The sequence below is a fragment of the Doryrhamphus excisus genome, chromosome 9 (assembly GCF_030265055.1).
Source record: "Doryrhamphus excisus isolate RoL2022-K1 chromosome 9, RoL_Dexc_1.0, whole genome shotgun sequence".
Taxonomy (NCBI): domain Eukaryota; kingdom Metazoa; phylum Chordata; class Actinopteri; order Syngnathiformes; family Syngnathidae; genus Doryrhamphus; species Doryrhamphus excisus.
The window spans coordinates 20955273-20976935 of NC_080474.1; the positions used below are offsets into that span (position 1 = coordinate 20955273).

Sequence of the window (21663 nt, forward strand, 5' to 3'; positions counted from 1 at the left end):
TCCCCTCTGTACCGGCAGCACTCGTGCAGCCTCAGACCATGATAATAATCCAACAGGTTTGTTTTTCAGTGGCGGAAAATGTAAAAATAAATGCATTATGAAAGGATAAATACGTCAATTCATGTTTTTTTCACAGCTAAAAAAATCAAGATCAACTTGTGTTTTGGTAGCATTAGCGCTTTAAACGTCAACAAAGGGAAAAACAGCCATCATAAAAGCTAGTGTTTCTCACCCTGCTTTATTAAATGGGCTTAGTATAAATGAGGTGAGAAACACGCAACGGTATATAAATTTCCCGATATGGAAATTAAAGGCTTCTTTTTGCAGTACCGCTACGTTAAAGCATTAAAAACCACCGAGTGAGGGGAAAAATCCGTATATTCCTAAATGCAAACGTGCCTGGTTTGAAAGTTGAACCAAGCAAATGACCCAAATGAAAACAAATGGATCGGCGACTATGCTTAACAAATGAGGCGCTATGAGCTGAACGCCTCGTGTGTATGATCCAAAGTCTGATTAATGAGGTTTCACAGCACAACCAATACAACCAATATAGCCAAGATATCCAATAGCAGGGAAAGAACAACATGCAGGATATGAGCAATATTAGCCGTTTAGGTGTGAGGTGATCATGATTTAGTTTATTTTGGAAATTAAATGTTTACAGTTGGCTACACGGTGGTCGAGTGGTTGGCGCAGCTAGGAGACCTGAGTTCAATTCCACCCTCGGCCATCTCTGTGTGGAGTTTGCATGCGTGGGTTTTTTACGGGTACTCCGGTTTCCTCCCACATTCCAAAAACATGCTAGGTTAATTAGCCACTCCAAATTGTCCATAGGTATGAATGTGAGTGTGAATGGTTGTTTGTCTATATGTGCCCTGTGATTGGCTGGCCACCAGTCCAGGGTGGACCCCGCCTTACGCCCGAAGACAGCTGGGATAGGCTCCAGCAACCAGGAAGGAAGGAAGGAAGGAAGGAAGGAAGGAAGGAAGGAAGGAAGGAAGGAAGGAAGGAAGGAAGGAAGGAAGGAAGGAAGGAAGGAAGGAAGGAAGGAAGGAAGGAAGGAAGGAAGGAAGGAAGGAAGGAAGGAAGGAAGGAAGGAAGGAAGGAAGGAAGGAAGGAAGGAAGGAAGGAAGGAAGGAAGGAAGGAAGGAAGGAAGGAAGGAAGGAAGGAAGGAAGGAAGGAAGGAAGGAAGGAAGGAAGGAAGGAGGTCCATCCATCCACGTGGATGGATTGATTGATTGATGTGTTTTCAACCTGAGTGTTTCTGTGTGGACAGGACCCCTTACAAAAACGGGCGGTGGGTTCTGGGATACGGATGAAAAGGTTGATGGGAAAAAGGAAGATGGCTTTTAATTGAATAAAGATGGCTCTCCAAAGCTTTCTTTGCGGTGTCAGCAACACAGTCATCCTTCTTTAGGCTCCGTCCCATTTTCTCCTCACTGACTCGTCCATGCTCGTCTTCTCGCTCGTCTGCAACCAATTATCACACGTCTTTGTCTCCTTCCTCCAAACGCAGCGTGAACTTTTATTTTATTGAATTCCGAGTCACTCGTCATTTAATGCTCCCCTTGATTCCCTTTATTTGGGTGACTCATAAAGCATCTGCACCAAGCGGGGAGGAGACCCCCTTGGCTGTTACAGCTCATTATACCTGGCAAGGGAGGTGCCTTGCATCCGGCCGCCGTGCCCCCCCCACCATCAAGTCCAAAAACTGCAACTACAGCCCACTAGCCACGTATACATGGACCCAAATATTCCAATTCCATTGGGGTTATTTGCTCAAACGGAAAGAATGTAACCTTTGTATACACCTCATTCCCAAAGAAAAGTGCCAATCCCAATGAATATATAATGGGATTCCCAGGGGTGGAATATTCCTTTCCCCAATCCGATTGAGGTATCTTGTACCCGCTCAAACGGAAAGTTGTCAGACTGCGTTCTTCTTCTTCTTCTGTTGTTTATTGGCGGTTGGCAAGCAGCTTTGGTGTGCATTAGCGCCATCTGTGGAACAGAATCTAAACCCTTCTATACGCCATTCACAAGTCCACTTTTATTCCAAAAGAAAATACATATCTATATAAAACATGTGCCCAGCTTCATTATCAAATATTAGCGAGATTCAACTTTATCTTTTCCTGTTCGCGGGTGCGTTCTTTCATAGGTATGAATGTGAGTGTGAATGGTTGTTTGTCTATATGTGCCCTGTGTACCTATATGTGTCTATATGTACACCCTGTGGGTGTACCCCGCCTCTCGCCCAAAGACAGCTGGGATAGGCTCCAGCACCCTCGTGACCCTGGTGAGGATAAGCAGTAGAAAATGAATGAATGAGTAAAAAGGAGATTAATCTCTACTTTAAAAAAAATCTCTTGACAACACTAGTTGTCTGCATCATGTTTTTGACTATGGCGTATGGAAGCTGTCCAATAAATTTTACACCAATGAAGAATTTTTTTTTTTTTTGGGGGGGGGTCAAACAAAACAAACAAAAGTACGTTGCCTTGCCATCATTCATTCCGTATTCCTTTTACTTTAATATGCATTGAACACAGTGATGGGAGATGTTTACATGCATGGAATATACAGGTCACATTCGATATGTTACCATCACCCCCCCCCCCCCCCCCATGCTTCCTCTCCGCCCACATTTCTACCACATCTCCATGCGCACGGACAGCTCCAGTGACGATCATCATCACTCACTTCAGGGAGCAGACTGGTCAGGAGGCAAGATTAAAGTCAAAATATCAAGACCAGGAGGGAAGATTTCTAGTGGATTGACAGTTTGCGTGTGCGTCGAAAAGACTAACACCCGGAATGTTTTTTTTTTTTTTTTCAAGCTAATCTCAAAAAGGAAAATATGATCAGCGTCGAGTGCGTGGTGGAGCTTCTTTTCGGATGATGAGCGTCCTCCTAAATCCCTAATGAAATTATTGGATTTATGGCCAGCGTTTTGATTCATTTTTGACATGTTTTCCAAATCCGCTGACTAGAAACCTGACCAGGGAGTAAAAATTTAAAGTTGAGGTGCACTCAAAACAAGCTTCTAAAAAAAAATCTGTCAAAAGATCATTTTAAATTCTGAAAATTGGTGAGAAATTCCAACAGTAGGCAAGCATAGATGGATTCTACTTTAAAGAAATCTAGATGGGAGTGCAAAAAGTATATATTCAGTGACATATTGCAGCCAAGTGCTTTGTAGGACTTGAGTAGGTTTGCCACCAGCTGCTTATAATTATCTAAATCAGCATTTTGTCCACTTCCAAGAGAGAGATTTCAGCAAATAACAACAAAGTTACTGATATCAAAACTGTAAACACACTGTACCCACTAGGGATTGACTGATACCGATACCGATTTTTTCCCATCACCCTTAGCCGATGGCCGATTTTGCTTGTGCCGATATTTGTGGCCGATACTGCTTTTTCTCCCTTAATTTACATGAAAAAATGACAATGATAACAAATATTACAGGTCTCAAGTTTAAACAAATATTGACATTAATTGAGCTTAATTTAGCTTTCTTAAACACACATTTAAACACAAACGGAATAAAAAAAGGAATAAATAAAATATTAAATAAATTAAATATAAAATAAATAAAATAAATAAAATAAATAAAATAAATAAAATAAATAAAATAAATAAAATAAATAAAAATTAAAATATAAAATATAAAATATAAAATATAAAATATAAAATATAAAATATAAAATATAAAATATAAAATATAAAATATAAAATATAAAATATAAAATATAAAATAAATAAAATAAATAAAATATTAAAAAGAATAAATATTCAACCATGTGCAAAATGTTTCTGTCTGATGCTAGTTTATCTAGCATCGATGCGAAGACTGCTCCTCCGCAGTGAGATGTGCCTATTTCAAAGCAGGTGGCAATATTTATTTCATTTATTTAATTTAATTTAGAGGCTAATTAAAAGTTGAAAACGTACCCATGTTGTGAGTCACCACTCTTGCAGTGTGGAAGTGGTACCGCGACTGCGTGTGTTGCAGGGTCCTCCGGCCCGCCGATGTATCGGTCGATCCTTAATCTTCAGTGACATATTGCAGCCAAGGGCTTTGTAGGACTTTAGTAGGTTTGCCACCAGCTGCTTATAATTATCTGTTCATGCATTCTGTCCACTTCCAAAAGAGAGATTTCAGCAAATAACAACAAAGCAATTGATATCAAAACTGTAAACACACTGTATGTTCTGATAACTACAGTTTTTGTCTTATTTTGCAAAAATAAAAAAATAATACAATACTATATCTTGGAAAATAATATGCACTATAAGTACAATATGCACTTCTTACTTACTTTTTCTTTAGTAGTGACTGAAGTACTTTTCTTCCTGAAGCATTTCTCTTGTAGACCAGTTGAATTTAGAATTGTGGGGACTGTATTTTCATTTGGAGTGCACCGTATTTGCCCCCCAGTCTGTAAAAATGACACATAGGTTGACACCCGCTACGACACTGAGTGGTTACGGTTCAGGTGGCGGATATTCCGATAGTGGACTTTGTGTTCTGTCAAGTACTCACAGGATAAAGTGAGTGTTTGTGCCCGCCGATGCCATCTCATTCTGTTCCTAATCCTCCCCAGATTGAGGTCAGTGGGGCTATTGCAAGATCTCCACAACCCCGGCCTGACCCTCACAAATGTTCAGATTGGGTGAAAGTCTTTCTGATTGGCTAAGAGGACTCGGGCCTTGTCGCAGTGTTAAATATCAGCGTAAGAAGCGAGGCCAAGCGTTCGGGAAGCATCGGCGAGATGATAGCTTTCGGTCCTGGTGGACTTACGGAGGGTTGACAAGGAATATTGGATCGGTGTTTGAGGGATGGGAGGGCACGAGATTGTCCCTGTGATGCTTATGCTCTAGCGTCATGTGGGAGTGTTGCTATGGCGACGGTATGTTGTAGCGTAGGTGTGTTGTTGTGGTAACATTTTTATGTGAGGCTGCCGCTCGCTGTATTATTGCTGACACGTCATACTCGTATTGCGTGGAGGCGTGTAGAAGTATTACATTCATGTAAGTATTATTTAGGTAGAGAAATTGAATTATTTATTGAGACCTCCTGGACTGGTTTGGGTTTTTCATAAAAATAACAATATTTAGCTTTAAACAGCTTTAGATTCATGCAGCTTTTGGGGCGAGGACTTAGCAGGGTGTGGTGAGTTTGAGGCCCAACCCGTTGTACTTGCAAGTGTGGGCAATATTTGGGGATGAGTACCGCCTCAGTACAGATTTGGGAGCAAATAATTCAGAAAACTAACCAAGTCAAAGTAATGGTAATGGTAATGGTAATGGTAATGGTTTTATTTCATTTGAACATGCATCAGATTCCAATTGAGGGCATCCCATAATCAGTTCCCAGTTCCAAATGTCCAAAAGGAGTAGGAAGAAGCAAAGCTTATTAAATCCTACCCCTCCATCTGGTACTTTTCACTAACTGTTACATTTGTTCACTTCCTGCTTTCCTAATATAGTTTTTTCTTTTTATTTTATTTATTAATTTTTATTTATTTATTTATTTATTTTAGTTTAGTTTTGCTACGTACCGAAGTACGAGGTGATATGACCATCCAATGACATAATGGGTACCATAGTAACTGTCAATATAGTAATATATATGTAGCATATATTTAATTACAAAAAAATATTTTTGTATTTTTTAAATTTTTTATTTGTTAAAATTTAAAAAAAATGTAATTTAAAAAAAAATGTTAAATGTTTAATTTTTTTAATTTTTAAATTTTTTGTCACGTACCGAAGTACGAGGTGATATGAGCATCCAATGACATAATGGGTACCATAGTCAATATAGTGATATATATAGCATATATTTAATTAAAACAAAAATATTTTTGTTTTTTTTAATTTTTTAATTGTTAAAATTTGTTAAAAATTATTTTTATTTTAAATTTTAATTTTTTTTAATTTTTTGTCCCGTAGCGAAGTACTCGGTGATATGAGCATCCAATGCCATAATGTGTACCATAGTAAGTGTCAATATAGTGATATATATAGCATATATTTAATTAAAACAAAAATATTTTTGTATTTTTTTAATTTTTTAATCGTTAAAATTTGTTAAAAATTATTTTTTTTATTTTAAATTTTAATTTTTTTTTATTTTTTTGTCCCGTAGCGAAGTACTCGGTGATATGAGCATCCAATGCCATAATGGGTACCATAGTGCGTGTCAATATAGTGATATATATAGCACATCATGACTGGTTCAAGACTCTTCATCCTTGTATTTAGCAAACATCAACTGCTTGTATTGTTTCTTGAATTGGCTCATTGTTGTGCATTGTTTGATTCCCTTACTCAATCCATTCCATAGTTTGATTCCACATACTGAAATGCTATGGCTAGCATAACGTAGTCCGAGCATAGAAGTGTTTCAAATGTACTTCTTCCCAAATCGTCTTAGCTATGTCAGTTTATTATTTTGGATTTTTCCTTTTTTTTTTTTTTTTTGCATCCTGTATTGCTCAGGGTCCCTAATTTTGAAGACACTAATTTGTGGAACAGCAACACGAGATGATATCATCCCGGTATGCTTCCACAGAAATCCGATTGCCCAGCAGCAAGAGCCATTAAGAGAGCGAGGTTGCTGAGCCTGAAAGCATTATAAAGTCAACCTGTGCATGTAAACACCGGCACCGGCCTACTTAGAGTCCCATATTAGTCATTATATCATACAAGCAACAAAGGCGTATATCAGCAGAAAGCTTTACTGCACCCATGACTGACATTACTGTAATCACACGCTGGAGGTGAGCGAGGATGTGAAGATGGTCGAAGAATTGCAGCAAATTGCTCTCCTCCATGTACTTTGTGTACTTCATGTACTTCATGTACAGTAACGGAATGCCGCACCTCATTAGAGCGGCTGACTTTGACCCACCTTATTGCCCACGTTGCCTTTTTCCCCGCCGCGTCTATTTTAGCGCCACGTCTCACTCCAGATGCATCAAGCGGCTGCGATTCTCTTCTCTCCTCGCTTGTCTGTCTTCTTCTTCTCTCTGATGTGTCTAACTTTGGCCTAGTTTGTGCTGCTTCTCTTTCTGGCTGGCCTCTCAGTGTAGCTCCTGTTTTTAGACACGCGTCTGATGAACACAGTGCCCTTTTTTTGCATTTCGTCATGTTTGGTTGATGGTGTGAAATCTTGATTTGTTATGTAGAAAGTTCGTGTACAAACCTAGTAAAAACAAAACAATAGGAAATTATGTTTTCTTTACAACTTTCTTTTCTTTTGATTTAACTTAGTGCGCTTTTTTTGTTGTCCACATCCGCATCTTAGCTTTGTGTTATTGGTCCATCCATCTTCTTCCACTTGTCCGAGGTCGGGTCGTGTCACGGGGACAGCATCCTAAGCAAGGGAGCCAAGACTTCCCTCTCCCCAGACTACTTCGTCCTCCCAGTGCACGGCGGTCGAGTGGTTCTCGCGCTAGGACCTCACAGCTAGGAGACCCGAGTTCAATCCCACTCCATCTCTGTGTGGAGTTTCCATGCGTGCATGCGTGGGTTTTCTCCGGGTACTCCGGCTTCCTCCCACATTCCAAAAACATGCTAGGTCCAGGGTCGTTTTCTACCGCTTATCCTCACGAGGGTCGCGGGGGTGCTGGAGCCTATCCCAGCTGTCTTGGGGCGAGAGTCGGGGTACACCCTGGACTGGTGGCCAGCCATCCAAAACACATCCATCCATCCACTTGCTGAGACATGGAGAAGAGGAAAGAATAATTAAGCTCTGCTTCATCCTACTACTTTTCAGACGTGGTGAACTGTAACCTGTAAACATTCACTCATTGATTTTCTACCGCTTATCCTCACGAGGGGTGCTGGAGCCTATCCCAGCTGTCTTGGGGCGAGAGGCGGGGTACACCCTGGACTGGTGGCCAGCCAATCACAGGGCACATATAGACAAACAACCATTCACACTCACATTCATACCTATGGACAATTTGGAGTGGCTAATTAACCTAGCATGTTTTTGGAATGTGGGAGGAACCAAACATAAACATTCCAAAACATGTAAATATTATTTATGTCTTAATTGTTTATGCCTTATATGTATTATTTTATGTTATGTTTACTATAAATGTGTGTAAAAGTGACTATAGGGGTGTTATTTCATGTCGAGAGGTATCTAATAATGTTCATTCGTTCATTTTTCTATCGCTTATCCTCACGAGGGTGGCGGGGGTGCTGGAGCTTATCCCAGCTGTCTTGGGGCGAGAGTATCAAGGTACACCCTGGACTGGTGGCCAGCCAATCACAGGGCACATATAGACAAACAACCATTCACACTCACATTCATACCTATGGACAATTTGGAGTGGCTAATTAACCTAGCATGTTTTTGGAATGTGGGAGGAAACCGGAGTCAAACCCACGCATGCACGGGGAGAACATGCAAACTCCACACAGAGATTGCCCAGGGTGGAATTGAACCCGGGCCTCCTAGCTGTGAGGTCTGCGCGCTAACCACATGTCCACCGTGCAGCCACAAATTAGTCTAATGTTATTATGAATAATTTTTTTATTAAGGATTCCAAAGGCCAATAGAAAACTAGCCGTGTGCCCAAAATGGCCCCTGGGCCGCATTTTGGACACCACTGATGTAGCGGCCTCCATCACACTGTACACAATAACTTTCAGTCATACCACTTTATGGCTTTTAATAACAACCTTTGCTCCCATAGATGCCATGCCTCAAAGAAAAACAGAAAAACTGAAGCCAGGTTCTCTCTGCAGTTGAGTAATCAAGAAACCAGGCCACGATAAGAGGAATAATGCTATTTAAGATCTCTGTCATATTCTTGTGTCTTGTGGTGTCCTGGCTGGTCTACGAAGCTCATGAAGAGCAGTGAGGCAGAATGGTCGACTGTCGCCATAGCAACCCCAGAAACGCAGCTCCTCTCGTTAGCATCCAGGGAACCTTCACTGCGATTTTAAAGCTGTTATTTTAAGGCGCTGTTACATATTGTTGCTTTAAATATGCTGCAAATCTCTCAGCTTCTTGCTGCTCTATTAATTTGTTGTCACGCAGATTTACACATGCATATGCAATATCTATTGCAGTAATACGTTCCACCGCATACGTGTGGGTTCGTCAATCTATCGAGTACGACGCGCCAGCACACTTTTGCAACGCGCTGGAGGCTTTTACTGATTTCTGATTCGTTTTCTCATGACTTTCCATGTTAATCCACATATGCATCGCTCTTGGAGGCGTGTGTTGGTCAGGGAAGTCAGCACACAAGAACACGTGAAAGTCCTAGATAGAAGATGGAACCGGGATATGGAGGGCACTCACCTCCCACAAAAAATATATATATATATATTAATTACAACACCTGTTCCTCCTCCGCTATGGAGGACCAAAAAACACTTAGGACCGCCCCCTCATTTGAATAGTTTTTCCTTCTGCATTTCAAGCTGACATTGTCTGCAGCATGAAATAAATACATATGAGAGCAGAGTGCTGTTATTTATTTATTGATATGTAATTCTATTTATATATTTATTTTTGTATTTATTTCTACATTTATTTTTGTATTTATTTTTAATTTTTGAATCTTATTTTTTTTTTTTGTATTTATTTTTGCTTTTATTTATTTATTTATGTATATATTTTTTTTTTGTTTTTATTTCCATTTATATTTATTTTTTTGTATTTAATTTTTTGATGTTTTTGTTTCATTTTTGTTTTTATTTTCACTTTTATTTATTTATTTATTTATTTATTTATTATTTTGGCAGTTTTGGTCCTCCATACTCTGCAAATGTCAGATCACGATCTGCATGTTTATTTATTTGCACCACTGCTGCTGTGTATTCAAGTTAATCCTGTACATTTAGCATTTAGCATTACACCGTTTCTTTATGACCTCTGACAGAAATTGGTCATTCTACCCTGAAAATACTTTTTTTTGTATCGTATACGACATTCATTCATTCATTCATTCATTTTCTACCGCTTTTGCACATATAGACAAACAACCATTCACACTCACATTCATACCTATGGAATATTTGGAGTGGCTAATTAACCTAGCATGTTTTTGGAATGTGGGAGGAAACCGGAGTACCCGGAGAAAACATGCAAACGCCACACAAAGATGCCCGAGGGTCGAATTGAACCCTGGTCTCCTAGCTGTGAGGTCGTATACAACATACTCCATTTAATATTTGCTGCATAGTCGCCACAATGTGTGGTCCACAGTTAATTAGCGTGGAGTCGAAAAACATTTCGAGCTGTAGGCCAGGGGTCCCCAACCTTTTGTTGCACCACAGACCGGTGTGATTTGGGTCTTTTTTTTTCACGAACTGGGAATGTGTGGCAGAAAAATACAGTAAATGTAAAATAACACCATGGGGCTAAAAGCAAATGTAAAGTGCAGGGAAAATATAACTCACCTGCTATATCAGTGGGAGGCCTGAGCTTGTTTCGTTGAGACGAGATGATCCCATCTTGGTGTGATGGGAGACATTAGCCACGTATACATGGACCATTACAAATGTTGACTTGTTTTTCACTAAATCAAGTGACACTGACATAAGTCACTAGCCACGTATACATGGACCCAAATATTCCAATTCCATTGGGGTTATTTGCTCAAACGGAAAGAATGTAACCTTTGTATACACCTCATTCCCAAAGAAAAGTACCAATCCCAATGAATATATAATGGGATTCCCAGGGGTGGAATATTCCTTTCCCCAATCCGATTGAGGTATCTTGTACCCGCTCAAACGGAAAGTTGTCAGACTGCGTTCTTCTTCTTCTTCTGTTGTTTATTGGCGGTTGGCAAGCAGCTTTGGTGTGCATTAGCGCCATCTGTGGAACAGAATCTAAACCCTTCTATACGCCATTCACAAGTCCACTTTTATTCCAAAAGAAAATACATATCTATATAAAACATGTGCCCAGCTTCATTATCAAATATTAGCAAGATTCAACTTTATCTTTTCCTGTTCCCGGGTGCGTTCTTTCAGCCAATGCTGAGATATGACGTAACACGCAGCTCCAGACGTTCTTCACTTTTAAAAAAAATGGAGGCCAGCAATCGGCACTGGACTGCTAAGGAAAGTTTGTTTTGGATTCAAACTAAATTCCAAGACTGGACGAAGGAAAAACTGGCAATACGGAGTTATTCCAACAAGTGGAAGAAAAACTCCAGGAAGTCGGTATCACGTGATGTTGGTGTTTACGTTTTACTGGGCATGCCCCATTGACTATTCTGGTTGATTATAGAGACACGTGATTGGAATATTCCTTTCCATGGATACCATTGCTTTCGGAAAGGTCATTCGGAAAGATTCTATTCGGAAAGAGAAAAACTCCTCATGTAAACATGACTAGTGAGTCATTAAAAAATTATTTATTATTTCCGGGTTCTGGTCCCCGGCCCAGCGGTTGGGGATCCCTGCTGTAGTTCTGTGTAACTCCACAAGTGGGCAGTAGATTCATTTGAAGGCAGACGGACAGTTACTTTCAGTTACTTTCAGTTACTTTCAGTTACTTTCAGTTACTTTCAGTTGCTTTCAGTTGCTTTCAGTTACTTCCAGTTACTTCCAGTTACTTCCAGTTACTTCCAGTTGCTTTCAATGAACACCCGTGTTTTCTTCTTCTCGCAGTCATTGCAGACTCGCTGACAGTAACGGCGCCGGCCCAGACTCTGTCCAAAGTGGAAGGTGACACCCTGCAACTCAACTGCGAAGTGTCCAGGACCACAACGCAACACACGCACTTGTCGGTCGGGTGGTACCTGAGGGCCCCGGATGACACCACACCCCCACCGCAAGAGCTGCTCACCCTGTCAAAAGACTTTGTTCTACGCTCCGGGGGTCCGTACCGTCAGAGGATGGCGGCAGGTGACCTGAGATTGGACAAAACCAGCGCCACGTCCTACCGACTCACCATCCATAAACTGCAGCCGGTGGACCAGGGTCTTCTCTACTGCCAGGCCGCCGAATGGATTCAGGACCCGGACGGCACCTGGTTTGCTATGACCCGCAAGCAGAGCGACAAGACTCAGCTCCGCGTTCAGCCCACCGGTGAGTTGAAGACTGGAGAAGCAGATGTACATCAAGCATGTGGGCCAGCTTCCTCTGATTGCTGATCAGCCTCTCGCGCTAAGCTCATTAGCTTCCTTAAAAGGGCTTATTCAACCTACACAGACCTCCCACTGGTGCGTTTGTGTGGCTTTGACAAGCAACATTACGAGCGCAGTCAATGATAGTGTAAACATCTCGAAGACAGTGCAAGGACGCACAGCAGGCATTCTTGGCATGTCGGAAACATCAGTACAAAAGGAATCCATTCCGTAGTTGGTACAATTTTATTATAAAGTTCACTTTTGGAATGTGGACAGTATTTTCCGAGCTATAAGGAGCGCTACAAATTGACTTATATATATAATATAATAGTATTGTACTACTTCGGTAAGCGCTGCACTTGAATGACCGTCGGACCATTTCCCGCCGACACAGGGACGTAATCCGTACGTTGCCAAGAAAACAACAACAAAAAAAAAACAACATTGCGCCCATATTTCTGCTACTCTGAAAAACCAAGTGAAACTGACTCAGACAATGATGAGCGGGAACCCGGAACGTTTGATGGCAAAATTTCCCAGCTGTTCAATTCCGATACAGAAGATGATAACTTTGAAGGATTTGTTGTAGGAAGGTTGCAAACAGATAAGTTATGGGGCTAATTTTAATATAATGATGATCAATAAAGCAGTTATTGTATAACTGTTAGTTTTCTGATATACTGACTCCGACAATGATGAGCGGGAACCCGGAACATTTGATGGCAAAATTTCCCAATTCAGATACAGAAGATGATAACTTTGAAGGATTTGTGGTAGGAAGTTTGCAAACATAAGTTATGGGGCTAATTTTAAGATAATGATGATCAATAAAGCAGTTATTGTATAACTGTTGGTTTTCTGATATACTGACTCCGACAATGATGAGCGGGAACCCGGAAGGTTTGATGGCAAAATTTCCCAGCTGTTCAATTCCGATACAGAAGATGATAACTTTGAAGGATTTGTGGTAGGAAGGTTGCAAACAGATAAGTTATGGAGCTAATTGTAAGATAATGATGATCAATAAAGCAGTTATTGTATAACTGTTAGTTTTCTGATTTTGAAAATATCAATATCATTTTGAAATATCAATTTGGTCGTAAAACACATTTGTACCAAAAAATAGATCATGAAAAAAACATAATCTTTTATCCAAATATCTACATAATGATACCAATTGGCTTACAGTGTCTTTAGAGTAGTCCGTGTACAGCTTGTACTATAGCAGTATAGATAATAAATAATAATATCTGATAAAAAGGACTCGGCACACATAAATGATTGTCTAAATTTGTGGCAACGCATGCTAGTACCAAGATAACCTAAGATGTGTCTGGCCTTCAGTTTTCCCTTCAATGAACCGTAGCTCCCCAGTGCCGGCAGCACTTGTGCAGCATAGGAAATATGTTGCATAGGAAATATCTTCATTCATTCATTTTCTGGTACATCCTGTACTGGTGGCCAGCCAATCACAGGGCACATATAGACAAACAACCATTCACACTCACATTCATACCTATGGACAATTTGGAGTGGCTAATTAACCTAGCATGTTTTTGGAATGTGGGAGGAAACCGGAGTACCCGGAGAAAACCCACACATGCACGGGGAGAACATGCAAACTCCACACAGAGATGCCCGAGGGTGGAATTGAACTCGGGTCTCCTAGCTGTGAGGCCTGCGCACTAACCACTCAAGCACCGTGTCATCAATTTATTAAAAAACAAAGAAGTAACTCATCGCAAAGTAGCAAGATGAAGAAATCACTGAAGTGGCGAAAGCGTTGAGCGTGTTAACGAAACAGAAGTCACAAACCATGTTGATGTTGAGAAGCTGTTGGGAAGACTCTACCTTGGACTCGGACTCCATTGAGTTTTCCAAGGTCCACTCGCCAGTAACATTAGTCAAGCATCCTCTTGAGTGCATTGGCTTGAGGAAGCGTGCTGACCCTTACGGCCCTCGGCGACTACTTGTCTAATAGAGACGACAAAGTGAGGGAGGATGAGTCGAAGGAAAGGAGGGAGGACAGGAGATCAAGTAACACAAAGGGGTGGCTGTCCGTTGAGTAGGTCTCATATCCTATACGTCTGTGTAGATCAGTCGTCCGGGTCATGGCAAGTCTTTTCATTTGAAGGTGGAACAAATAAAGTGTTGCTTCAACCTTTTACAGAACTTAGATCATAATTATGTCAAAAGTGGTAATGGTAATGGTAATGGTAATGGTAATGGTTTTATGTCATTTGAACATGCATCAGATTCCAATTGAATGCATCCCATAATCAGTTCCCAGTTCCACATGTCCAAAAGGAGTAGGAAGAAGCAAAGCTTATTAGCTTATTGCAAATTTCCCCACTGAGGTACGAATAAAGGCATATCTTATTAAATCCTACCCCTCCATCGGGTACTTTTACAATCAGTAACTGTTACATTTGTTCACTTCCTGCTTTCCTAATGTAGTTTAAGTTTGTTTTTGTTTTTTTTTTGTCACATACTGAAGTACGAGGTGATATGACCATTCTGGTCATTCTGGTAATTTCTTTTTTAATTTTTAATTTTTAATTTTTAATTTTTAATTTTTAATTTTTAATTTTTAATTTTTAAATTTTAATTTTAATTTTAATTTTAATTTTAATTTTAATTTTAATTTTAATTTTAATTTTAATTTTAATTTTAATTTTAATTTTAATTTTTGATTTTTAATTTTTAATTTTTAATTTTTAATTTTTAATTTTTAATTTTTAATTTTTAATTTTATTTTTATTTAGATTTTTAATTTTTATTTTTTATCACGTTTCAAATGTACTTCTTCCCAGAGATCATATTTCTCCTCTCTTGTAGAGAAGTATTGGATGACATTTTTAGCTAATTGCTTATTTTTAGCCTTATGCATTATTTTAGCTGTTTGAAGATGAACTATATCAGCAAGTTGAAGTATTTGACAAGATTTTACAAATAAGGAGTTAGTATGTTCTCTGTAGGCGGCATTATGAATTATCCTTACTGGCCTTTTTTGTAGTACATTTAGCGAGTGAAGATTGCTTTTATAGTTATTATCCCATATTTCCACACAATAAGTAAGATATGGTAGAACCAGAGAGCAATAAAGAGTGTGGAGTGATTTCTGATTGATAATAAATTTTGCTTTGTTCAATATTGAAATATTTCTGGCCACCTTATGTTGTATATTTGTAATATGAGGTTTCCAGCTCATATTTTCATGTATTGTGATCCCCAGAAATGTATTTTCCTTCACCCTTTCAATGTCTACACCGTCTATTTGTATTTGCTGGTGTGTGTACTTTCTGATTCATGATTTTAGTTTTACTTAAGTTCAAGGATTCAATCTATTATCATCAAACCATCTTTTTAGTGTGGATGAATGAAACACAATAAGAACTTTGTGGCTCATCACTGGTCCTCCCATCTTTGTGTTTCCCAGAAGCGCGACATTAGCTGCCATTACCGTGGCGGAACCCGGTATTGGATGTCTCATATAAGTTTCAAATGAGTATTTTGTTGTCGTTGTTGTTGCCGCCTGTGCATCATCACGTCAGCTACAAGATGATGGCATCCCAGATAGTTGGTTGAGACAGGAGCGCCGCAAGTTTGCGAGATGACTCCCTGCTACTTCAGGGAAGGAGACAAAAGGCACAAAGAGTTCCCCCCCGTCAAAACCTTTTGTCAGCCTCCATCTTGTCTGTAATCTATAATGGATGGATGTGTTGTTGCATGACGGAGAACACGGCAGAGGTGCGCTGACGGGAGCGCTCGGATTTCATGTGTCATTTTTAGATTTGGTCTTGTTTGCTTACCGCAAGACGAGGGCGGGACTTGTGTAACGTTTTGGGGTGTACTTTTTTTGTGTGTGTGTGGCCTAGTACGTACTTGACAGAAGGGAAATGTGATTGGCGAGGGCACGGCACCTCCATTAAGCTCTCGTCATAAAAGATGGAGTGCTTCTCAAGACGGCGCCATCACTAACTAATCACCCACAGCCAGCATCAAAGAGGCAAACCTTGGACCCGCTCTTAATGGAGCTTTCAAAACTTTTTTTTTTTTTTTTTTACTCCCTCCATCTTTTTTTAAAAATCATTTTCTCTTACTTTCTCTACTCTGCTCTTATCATTCACATTATTTGCACTTTTTATGTTGTTGTTTTCTGACAACAAGCTTGTTGACTACTACTCCATAGTCTCCACTTTACTGCAGGGGCCCCTAAGTCCTATTCATTCATTCATTCATTCATTTTCTACCGCTTTTCCTCACGAGGGTCGTGGGGGTGCTGGAGCCTATCCCAGCTGTCTTTGGGGCGAGAGGCAGGGTACACCCTGGACTGGTGGCCAGCCAATCACAGGGCACATATAGACAAACAACCATTCACACTCACATTCATACCTATGGACAATTTGGAGTGGCTAATTAACCTAGCATGTTTTTGGAATGATGGAGGAACCGAATATAAACATTCCAAAAAATGTTTAGATGTATTATTTTCTGTTATGTTTACTAAAAATATGTGTAAAAGTGACTATAGGGGTGTTATTTCATGTCGAGAGGTCTCTAATAATGTTCATTCATTCATTTTCTACCGCTTATCCTCACGAGGGTGGCGGGGGTGCTGGAGCCTATCCCAGCTGTCTTGAGGCGAGAGGTGGGGTACACCCCTGGACTGGTGGCCAGCCAATCCCAGGGCACATATAGACAAACAACCATTCACACTCACATTCATACCTATGGACAATTTGGAGTGGCTAATTAACCTAGCATGTTTTTGGAATGTGGGAGGAACCGAACATAAACGTTCCAAAAATTTTTTATATTATTTATGTCTTAATTGTTTATTCTTTATATGTATTATTTTCTGTTATTTTTACTTTAAATGTGTGTAAAAGTGACTATAGGGGTGTTATTTCATGTCGAGAGGTCTCTAATAATGTTCATTCAATCATTTTCTACCGCTTATCCTCACGAGGGTGGCGGGGGTGCTGGAGCCTATCCCAGCTGTCTTCGGGCGTAAGGCGGGGTACACCCTGGACTGGTGGCCAGCCAATCACAGGGCACATATAGACAAACAACCATTCACACTCACATTCATTTGGAGTGGCTAATTAACCTAGCATGTTTTTGGAATGTGGGAGGAAACCGGAGTACCCGGAGAAAACCCACGCATGCACGGGGAGAACGTGCAAACTCCACACAGAGATGGCCGAGGGTGGAATTGAACCCTGGTCTCCTAGCTGTTTCTCCCAGTGGTCTGAAAGAAAATCAAATGAAACCCTCGTTCGCCCTCCATTGCATCCTGTGTCCAAAACTGCGGCGAGTGGAGCACAATGGTACATCCTGCCTTGCATGTTGTACCTGATAGGAATAATAAAGGCTCCTTTAAGATCCCGTTCATATATTTCTTAACACTGCTGCTATTTTTAAATGCAGTATTTACATTGATAAGGCAACATGCTCATATTTTCTCATATTTGAAGACCTCAATAAAGGCATGGGATTTTTGAAACTTATTGGATTTTATTAATGACATGAATCAGAACTTGATTATGCTATCAGGAAGGCAGCGTGCAGGGAGCCAGTGATGAATGGTGAGCTGTCATCAGTCCTTAGTTTCTCTATCAGTATAGCTCATCCCCTCTTGGGTTGCTTAAACACAAAAGATTGTTGTCTGATGCCAGGAGGGGTGTCTGACATCCTAATGTATGTACATCATACCGTTATTTATTTGCCTGCATTGATTAAACGGTAAGCCGCTTGTGATACCGGGGCAGCCATTGGCAGATGGCATCGAGCAAACGGAGAATTACTGATGTTCTACTGATGTTCTACAGATGTCCACGCCCCAACGGCTTCTCCCCAAAGTGAGTCCGAGCTTCTCACACATGCGTGTGTTGAATTTTGTGTCTTCACTCTTAAATAGTTTTCAAAAAAGTATTCATTAATAAATCGGGTTGTTTTGTGATTGAATGTGGCCTATTATTCATTAAAAAGTATGCATATTGAAGGAAAAGGCTTTGCCTAAATTAAGCATTTTCAAGCATTTTCAAACAAATATAAGACGCGTTCAAGGACCCTGAATCATATGTAGTATTCAAATGCCAGACTTTTCCAGCTTTTATTGCAGGTTTGAATGATCTCACAACAGACACAATAATCTCGAATAAACACGCAACATGCATGTATTGAATTTTGCTTGAATTGTTTTCAAAAAAGTATTCATTAATAAATTAGGTTGTTTTGTGAATGTGGACTATTATTCATTAAAAAATATGCATATTGAAGGAATTTCTTAGAAGGTTTTGCCTAAATTAAGCATTTTCAAGCATGGAAATGTCTCAAAAATACAAATATAAGACGCGTTCAAGGACACTGAATCATATGTGGTATTCAAATGCCAGACTTTTCAAGCTTTTATTGCAGGTTTGAATGATCTCACTACAGGCACAATAATCTCAAATAAACACGCAACATGCATGTGTTCAATTTTGCGTCTTCACTCTTAAATTGTTTTCAAAAAAGTACTCATTAATAAATCGGGTCGTTTGGTATTGAATGTGGCGTATTTTTCATTCAAAAATATGCATATTGAAGGAAAAGATTTTGCCTAAATTAAGCATTTTCAAGCATGGAAATGTCTCAGTGAGGTAAAATACAAATATAAGACGCGTTCAAGGACACTGAATAATATGTAGTATTCAAATGCCAGACTTTTCAAGCTGTTATTGCAGGTTTGAATGATCTCACAACAGGCACAATAATCTCGAATAAACACGCAACATGCATGTGTTCAATTTTGCGTCTTCACTCTTAAAATGTTTTCAAAAAAGTACTCATTAATAAATCGGCTTGTTTTGTGATCGAATGTGGCCTATTATTCAATAAAAAATATGCATATTGAAGGAAAAAGTTTTGCCTAAATTAAGCATTTTCAAGCATAGAAATGTCTCAGTGAAGTAAAATACAAATATAAGACGCGTTCAAGGACACGGGATAATATGTAGTATTCAAATGCCGGACTTTTCCAGGTTTGAATGATCTCATAACAGACACAATAATCTCAAATAAACACGCAGTCTATTGCTACAGTAAACTACGTCGAGCTGAAACTCCATTCTGAATCTCCAGTGTCACTTCCTGTCCACCCGCCACTCAGCTCCCCAAGGGGACACACTCAAGCACGAGTGTATTAAATAGCTTTTGTGTATATACTTGTATTATAAATACTTATCTTGGGTGTACAAAGTTATTATAGGATGTTATTTAATGTTGTTGCTTTTTCATATGTGTATTTATTGTAGTTGTAAAGTCATATTCCAAACTGTGGTGCTCTATGGTATAGTTAGTGTGTAGTTACATGTAGATATGACCCCCCCCCACACCCCCCCACCCTTTCCCGCTCATCTGCCTGCTCCTCCACATTCCAATTTAGTATCAACGGGAGACTTCCAACATTTCCACCAGAGAGTGTTTGTCAGGAAGTGTGTTAGTCGTGGTAATTACGGCTGGAGGCGACCACCAACACAGAGAGAGGCAAAGCAGCCGTTTCTGACACGTAGCCTACCGCGCTCATCATCTGGAAATTAATACCGCAAATAAACCCAACACACACACACACACACACAAATGCTCAGAAGGTGAGCGTAATTTGGCTAAGTGGAAGAGCTAGCACCAGTTTGCTCCCTGCAAGAGGAGGAGGAAGGAGGAGAGAGCGTTTGACTCCACTGTCACACTGCTAGAGAGAATTCTAATTAGGTTTATTTTTTATTGCAGAGGTGAAAGCGAGAGGGTGGTGGTGGGGTGGGGCGGTGGCGGGGTGGGGGGGTTTGAACGAGCAGAGCACTCTGAAAAATCAGCGTTTTTATCCCAGCCATTGGGCTGCGCTGTGACCTTAACCTTTCTCCTCTTTTCTATTCTCTCGGCGTTTCTTCTGTGGCTGCAACTGACACAATTTTAGCATCACATTCCCCCCCCCCCCCCCCCCAGAGAATCCCCTTAACACTCTATACTCCAATTTAGCATTCAGGCGGTGCGCCTAAAACTGTGGAGAGCGTAGGCTTTTTGGTTTGCGCCACTGTTTTGTCACCAGGATTCAAACAATTGGAATCGCTCTCAGCGCAGTTTGTTTTCATTAGGATGCATTCACACGATTGATCCGTGGATCGGGAAAAGTGTGTCTTTACTGGCTAGGTATTATGTAATATGTAATAAAGGTAATATGTTACTATGTTACTATGGTACCCATTATGTCATTGTATGGTCATTTCACCTAGGTGCATTATTTTAAAAAACAAAACAAAACAAACTGTATTCCGGAAAGCAGGAAGTGAACAAATGTAACAGTTAGTGATTGTAAAAGTACCAGATGGAGGGGTATGATTTAATAAGCTTTGCTTCTTCCTACTCCTTTTGGACATGTGGAACTGGGAACTGATTATGGGATGCACTCAATTGGAATCTGATGCATGTTCAAATGAAATTAAACCATTACCATTACCATTACCATTACTATTACCATTACCATTACCATTACCATTACCATTACCATTAATAATACATACCTGGGTTTTAATGTCACACTTTGGTTCATACTTGGTGTGTAATTTTTGTGTTAGTGTAATGATGTTTTAAAATGAAACTGCGATTTTATATATTTAATTTATATAATTTATAATATAATAATTTTTATATTTATATATTTATATTTTATATTTTATATTTTATATTTTATATTTTATATCTTATATTTTATATTTTATATTTTATATTTTATATTTTATATTTTATATTTTATATTTTATATTTTATATCTTATATTTTATATTTTATATTTTATATTTTATATTTTATATTTTATATTTTATATTTTATAAAATCATGTATACATGCGTCTCCTTGGCATTAGCACTAGCCGAAAGCTGAGTTTGCACTGTACGTCTTCACTGAATACATTTGCAAAATATGTGTTAAATAAATTCCAAGCTGTTGCAGTATGTATTTTTTAGTTTGTATTAAAGAAAAAAACATTGATAATAAATTGTGCATTTATATATATACGTATTTATATTTCCGGTATTTATTCGTTGTGCAAAACAGTTTTTCATTATTATAAATGAAGAACGGGCGGCACGGTGGTCTAGTGGTTAGCGCCCAGACCTCACAGCTAGGAGACCAGGGTTCAATCCCACCCTCGGGCATCTCTGTGTGGAGTTTGCATGTTCTCCCCGTGCATGCGTGGGTTTTCTCCGGGTACTCCGGTTTCCTCCCACGTTCCAAAAACATGCTAGGTTAATTAGCCACTCCAAATTGTCCATAGGTATGAATGTGAGTGTGAATGGTTGTTTGTCTATATGTGACCTGTGATTGGCTGGCCGCCAGTTGGGATAGGCTCCAGCACCCCCGCGACAACAAGCTGTAGAAAATGAATGAATGAGTGTAAATGTGACTGTAGGGGTGTTATTTAAGGTCTAGAGGACTCTAATAATGTTGAAAAATGTATGTAGAAGGTAATGAACGGGTTCTCGGCTGCAGTGGTTA

General features: G+C 39.6%; 1 protein-coding gene across 2 annotated transcripts in view; it reads left to right on the forward strand.

Moving 5' to 3' along the window:
* Nucleotides 1-21663, forward strand: part of igsf3 (immunoglobulin superfamily, member 3) — a 129724-nt gene that overhangs the window by 61366 nt on the left and 46695 nt on the right. For both annotated transcript variants that reach the window (XM_058082791.1, XM_058082790.1), the window contains exon 3: nt 11666-12085. In XM_058082791.1, coding sequence (XP_057938774.1) covers nt 11666-12085 — 420 coding nt within the window. The remainder of the gene's footprint in view (nt 1-11665; nt 12086-21663) is intronic.